Source organism: Tamandua tetradactyla, chromosome 13 (assembly GCF_023851605.1).
Source record: "Tamandua tetradactyla isolate mTamTet1 chromosome 13, mTamTet1.pri, whole genome shotgun sequence".
In the NCBI taxonomy this organism is placed as follows: Eukaryota; Metazoa; Chordata; class Mammalia; order Pilosa; family Myrmecophagidae; genus Tamandua; species Tamandua tetradactyla.
This window is the reverse complement of record NC_135339.1, coordinates 64,733,368-64,739,762: the sequence shown is the minus strand read 5'-3', so window position 1 is coordinate 64,739,762 and position 6,395 is coordinate 64,733,368. Positions and strand designations below refer to the sequence as shown.

The window sequence follows — 6,395 nt, the reverse complement described above, 5'->3', positions numbered from 1 at the left end:
CTCCCCCTTCCTCTCCCTGTTCTGGGAGAGGGCTCAGGCTTGGCTCTGTTCCAGAATAAACTTCTACGAGCCAAGAGATAACACAAAGTCAAGGTGAAGAACAGGGTAGCCCTTAAAAAGGCCTCTTAGTACCTCAGTATAGTCATATCTCTCTCATCCCACAGCTGTCTGTCCCGTCCACCAGCACCAAGTCATCATGTGGGAGCTCTGGACTCTCTTGCTGCTCACCGTAGCCTACTTCCTTTGGCCCAAGATAAGGCGCCCTGGTGCTAAGTATCCCAGAAGTCTCCCGGCCCTGCCTTTGGTGGGCAGCCTGCCTTTTCTCCCCAGACATGGCCATCTGCATGCCAACTTGTTCAAGCTGCAGGAAAAATATGGCCCCATTTTTTCCTTTCGTCTGGGTACCAAGAATACAGTGATTGTCGGTCAACACCAACTGGCCAGGGAGGTGCTCATCAAGAAGGGCAAGGAATTTTCCGGGAGGCCCTATGTGGTAAGAGATGCCCATCCTCCCTCCTCCCTCACTCTCTCTGAAATTGTTGAGTTCTTCAGGCAAGACCATGGTTGGAATGATCCTTTCATATCCAACAACCAGTGATTTTTTTCAAAGACAGACTGGCAGAGGGATGGGAAGCAGTTACCCTTCAGATCCACCAGCCTCTAAGCTGGGCAGGAAGAATTAAAGGAAATCCTCTTCTTCCAGGCTGCCAAGGAGGTGGGATAGAGTTGGGGCAGGGGCCTGAGGGGTTCAGGGAGCCCCCATACTGGTCATTTCACCCCTGAACTAGATGATAATCTCTCTGGCCCCAGACTTACTAATTAAATTAAATAGCACATTTAAAACGCTTAGTCCATTGCCCAGCACATTAAGTGCTCAAAAAATAGTCATTATTACCATTACTCTTTCACAGGGAAATGGGGATCATATTTACTATCCTCCATGAGGAGGTGCTGGAATTGCCATTTCCAGAGCACTCCCCAGCTGCTCCAGCTTACAAGGGGGCTGCCTGCAGTAGCATTTGGGGGTTGCCAATGGTCCTACTGAACAGCCAGTTCAGTAGGGGTGGAGGCACTAATCACCCAGAAGCACTGCCAAGCACAACCATCCGAGCACCCTGCTGCTGAGCACTCTCCAAGCAGGCCCACCAGCCTCTCATCTTTGACCCACCAAGGGTAGATTCATTTTTTCCCCTTGGACCAGTCAGTCAGGTCTGCTAGTCAACAACCTCATGCCCCTCTCTACTGAGCTCTTCTCACCAGGACAAAGAGGTTGGAGGCGGCTAGTTAGATGGGACCAGGAGGTGTAAGAGAGAAGGCTTTGAATCTTTAAGCTTTTGGGGGGGTGCTCCTGGGAGGAGGTGACATGGCCCAAGATCAAAACAAGCAGATAGGATATCTATACTCTCCAGATGTGGCTTATGTGGTTGGCAAATATGAGATGAAGTGTGTGCCTTTAGCACCACCTGAGGGCCCAAGAAAAGGCAGTCCTCAGACTCTACAAGCTGACCTGCTCTCTGCCTTCAGGACAGGCACAATACAGAGGGCTTATTTCATCCACATCTGCCTTCCCCAGCTTGTAAACTTATGAGAAAAGAGAGGCCCAGAGGTCACACTGTTAATGAACTGTATCCCAGGACTCCTGTACTTTAATTCAAGGTTCCTTCTTTCTCATTATACTCTCTCTGATGGAATTGGGGGTGGGGAGTCCTTAGGCCCTGCCCTACCAAGACTTTACAGTTGTGGTGGAACAGAGCAAGGACATACCCACATGGGGGTCAGTATGGCAGGTACCTGCTTTCTCCCTCAGGAAGGAGAACGGGTACAGGAGACCCGGGTGAGGGCAGGTGGGTAGTGTCTGATTCCTATAGCCTTGCCTGCTCTCCAAAGGTGACTCTGGACATCTTGTCAAACAACCAAAAGGGCATTGCCTTCGCAGACTACAGTCCCCACTGGCAGTTGCATCGGAAGCTGGTGCAGGCCACCTTTGCCCTCTTCAAAGATGGCAACCAGAGGCTGGAGAAAATCAGTGAGTGTCTGGCTGGCCCCTGGGGTTTGGCCTCAATCCCACAAGGGCTGCGACAGGTTTGGGGAGGAAGGGAAAGCGGGTTGTGGATGGCTCAGTTCAGAGTTTTCTTGGCTTTCACTGCCATCTGGTGGTCATCTGCTGCCTCCTGTCCTGTAAGGTAGAACTGGTAAAGAAGGAGTGAGAATGCTGTTTAATTCCCTACCTTCATGCCCTTCTCTCCCCTCAGTATGCCAGGAAGTCAGCTCATTGTGTGATTTCCTGGCCACCCAGAATGGAAAGTCCATGGATTTGGACTTTCCTGTCTTCCTGGCGGTAACCAACATAATCTGCATGGTCTGCTTCAATTCTTCCTACAAATATGGGGATCACGAGGTGAAGATTATACATGATTACAATAAAGGCATCCTGGATACTCTGGGCAGGGACGAGCTGGTGGACATCTTTCCTTGGTTAATGGTGAGGAGGAGGCTGAGTACTATCTTCAGATACACTCACGGCGTCCCCATCTTTTCCTGATCACCTCACCAGTGACTTCTACCTCTTCTGATCTCTTACAACCTCTGCCACTTCTCTACATAAATAGATTTACCTTTCTAATTATGCCTTTTCCTATTTATAATAATGGCTTTCATTTATTTAGCAATTATCATGTGCCAGTATTAAACACTCCACATGCATTAATCATTGAATTCTCCTGGTAGGTAGGTTTTACTATGCCCATTGTGTGTGGATGAGAAAACAGGCTCAGCAAGGTTAAGGAACTTGTCCAAGGCTTCAGACTCAGTTTTGTCTTACTTCTAGAGACCAGGCACCCAGAAGGGTCAATTGGTGCTTAACATTTGATTCAATGGGGAAGGGGAAGTAGAGACCATTCCCTCTTCCCTTTTTTGTAATTGTCTTAATTCTCACTGATGATCCCATTCTGTGTCCCCATCTTGGCTTCCATTTTTGGGCTGAAGGTCAGTGTCAGAGTGGGAGCTCTCCAGAGACAGAAAGCTAGTATCTGCCTCCAAAAGGGATTTTGGCATCTACAAAGGCAAAATAGCAAAGGTACAGACTTGATATTTCTTTCTATTCCCCAGATTTTCCCCAGCAAAACCCTGGGACTTATGAAGAAATGTGTTAACATACGAAATGAACTACTAAATAAAATCCTCCAAAAATACAAGGTAGGTGATGGAGCAGAAGAGAGTATGTTAGGTTGAAAACTCCATGAGAGAAGGGTCTGGGGTCCATTTTGAACACTGTAAGATCTCCAGCACCTAATAGAGTCTGGCCCATACTAGGTGGTTAATAAAAATGGACCATTAATGAGTGGGCTGGAAAAGTGAGCAATTGAAGAGTATTTTAGAAGGGACTCAGCCCCCATATTGAAAAAGAGCTCAGCAGTGCCTTTTACCTCCACAAGCTCCTTCCCACACAGCCCCATTCTACTTAATCACTTCCCCAAGGTTAAAGAGACCCACATCTCTAGACTGGGATGGAAATACAGTGGGAGTGTTGCTGATGGGGCTCCTTCATCACTGTCTCCCAACCTTGCCCAACCCAGGAGAAATTCAGCAGCAACTCTATCACCAACCTGCTGGACATACTGATCCAAGCCAAGCTGAACTCAAGCAATAGCAGTAGTGGTCCAGACCAGGATTCAAAGCTGCTTTCTGATAAATACATTCTTGCCACCGTGGGAGACATCTTTGGGGCTGGTGTGGAAACCACCACCTCTGTGATGAAGTGGACTGTGGCCTTCCTGCTGCATAATCCTCAGGTAGGCTCTTCTTCACTCTTGTCTTCCTATTCACCCTTGACCTCAGCTGGCCCCACCACTGGGCCCCACAGAGAGGGAGAGACAATACCAATACCTCAGGCCTTCTATTCAAACACCTCGGGCCTTCTATGTAAAAAGCCCTGGCTCCCCTGTCCCTCACCCAAGCAGCTGCTGACTCTGATCCCAAGGTGGAGCTGCCCCATCTTCTGGAAGCAGGCCCTGGGTTGCAGAGCCACCACTGGGAAGTATCTGAGACAGGCTCTTCTGGATGTGACAACAGGGGTCCTCTGAATCCATGCTTCTCCCGGGCTGAAGCATGCTGCTCACACCCACCTTCTCTGGCCCTCAGTTGAAGAAGAAGATCCAGGAAGAAATTGATCAGAACGTAGGTCTTCGCCACACACCAACTATCAGCGACCGGAACCGCCTTGTCCTCCTGGAGGCCACCATCCGAGAGGTGCTTCGCATCCGACCTGTGGCCCCCCTTCTTATTCCCCACAAGGCTACCAGTGACTCCAGGTGTGCCTTCCCTCCAAATGACACCCAACCTTGTGATGCATGCAACATGCTTGCCAGCCCACCAGCTCCTACCCTGCTGGTCAACCTATAGTGAACCATTGACTACTATCAATCATCCCACCCATGACCCTAGTGGTCAAGATATCCACCACTGACACCCACTGACTAATCCACAGATCTACCTGAACTCCCTCAGAGGTTGCCTGCTACCCTGGAGATAATGTAGTCTGGGATGAAAAATTGAGGTGCTCTATGCTCTTACCCAGTTCATTAGCTGCAGCATACACATATATGGACCAGTTCAAAATGCACACCCCCACGCCAGGAAAAGAATGTCCACATACCCAAGTGTTAATACATAAGTGCTTTGTCAGGAGGATAGGACTGGAGAAGGGATTCATTTTCCATCTGGTAGAGGCTGAGGAAAAGATGAGGGAGTGTGGATAAGGGACTGAAGGGCTATTTTTCCCCAGGAGAGGGAAATGTGAAGGCTTGGGGCACTGCAGAAAGGGAAGGACAATGCTGCAGCCCCCCTTTTCCTTTATCTCTCTGGAGCAGCATTGGTGAGTTTGCCATTGACAAGGGCACAAGAGTTATCATCAATTTGTGGGCACTGCATCACAACGAGAAGGAGTGGCTGCAGCCAGACCAGTTCATGCCTGGTGAGTCCATGTCAAAGCCCCGCTCCCTGGGCCACTCGGCCAACTTGGAGTTTGTGCTTCATCACTCTGGCCCTCCATCCCCTCTGCTTAGCTTGCTATTAGAAAGCCCTTGTCTCCAATTGCATGAACCTGCTAACACCCCATCCTACTCCAAACTCTTCACAACTGAGTTTCCCACATCTTCCTCCCCATACCAACTGTAAATTTACACCTCCAAGAAGACCCCAAGGCATTTGCCACCCCATTAAGTGTGTTTTTTCTCCCTTAGGTGGTGGCCTTTTCATCTGTTAATACTGTCTTCTTTTCATCCTTCCTTAATATTTCTTCTGTGTGATTAATAGCCACCTAAGTGCAGGGCCATATATCTCCTTGGGCTGGGGTTCCCCCAAGTGAGGCTATTTCCCCAAGTAAGCCTACTTCCCTAGACTGGGGATCTCTAGTCAGAACCATTTCTCCTCCTCTGTAAGGGCAGAGCAGCAGCAAAGGCACACTCTTCTTACTCCTGCCCTGGCCCCTGGCTGATGCCTTCTCATGCCCACAGAGCGCTTCCTGGACCCAACGGGGAGCCAGCTCATCTCACCAACATTGAGCTACTTGCCCTTCGGAGCAGGACCCCGTTCCTGTGTAGGTGAGAGCCTGGCCCGCCAGGAGCTCTTCCTCTCCATGGCTTGGATGCTGCAGAGGTTTGACCTGGAAGTACCAGAAGATGGGCAGCTGCCCTCCCTTGAGGGTGACCCCAAAGTGGTCTTTCTGATAAAGCCCTTCAAAGTGAAGATCAAGGTGCGCCAGGCCTGGAGGGAAGCCCAGGCTGAGAGTAGCGCCTAGAGCTGGACCTAACACCCTTTGAACCCGTACTCTATGCCCCTTAGCATAGAATTAGAGCTACTATTCCCCACCTCCACCCCCACTGCCACCACCACTCCTCCTCCTCCCAGCCCACTCTGCCTTCTTTTCTAACCTGTGGCACTGGCAGTGAGATGTAAAAACTAAACAGTTTTTTCAAGAAGGTCCCTGAACAGCTCATTCATTCATTTATTTATTTGCTCACTCATTCTCTCAATAAATATTTTGAACATCTACTATGCACTGTTCCAGGACACTCAAACTCTCTGGTCCCATGAAGCTTACATTCTAGTGAGGGCTGATGAATAAATAAGAACTTCAGAGCCTCGTAAATATTTTGAAGTCCATTATACTGGGTGATGTGATCAAAGAATGGCAGAGGTGGGGAAGGGTCACTTTAGACAGGTGGCCAGGGAAGGCATAAAGACCTGGGGGAAGAATGCTTCATGCTGAAGGAAAAGCAGCTGAGAAGGTCTCAGGGTGGGAGAGGACCTCAGCATGGTTAGAGTCAAAGGGAGAGTGTATTCCAATGAGGTCAGAGTGGGAAGTCAGGGTCAGATCCCATGGGACCTTTGTAAGT

The 6,395-nt window shown here is 49.4% G+C and overlaps 1 protein-coding gene across 1 annotated transcript; it reads left to right on the top strand.

The window, feature by feature from the left end:
* Window positions 1-133: 133 nt before the first annotated feature.
* On the top strand, window positions 134-6,052 carry CYP17A1 (cytochrome P450 family 17 subfamily A member 1). Its single transcript, XM_077125886.1, has 8 exons — window positions 134-493; window positions 1,888-2,026; window positions 2,253-2,482; window positions 3,109-3,195; window positions 3,576-3,791; window positions 4,141-4,310; window positions 4,869-4,972; window positions 5,514-6,052. Exons 1-8 carry the CDS (start codon window positions 197-199, stop codon window positions 5,795-5,797), a joined length of 1,527 nt encoding a protein of 508 aa, XP_076982001.1. The 5' UTR covers window positions 134-196; the 3' UTR covers window positions 5,798-6,052.
* The last annotated feature ends 343 nt before the right edge of the window (window positions 6,053-6,395 follow it).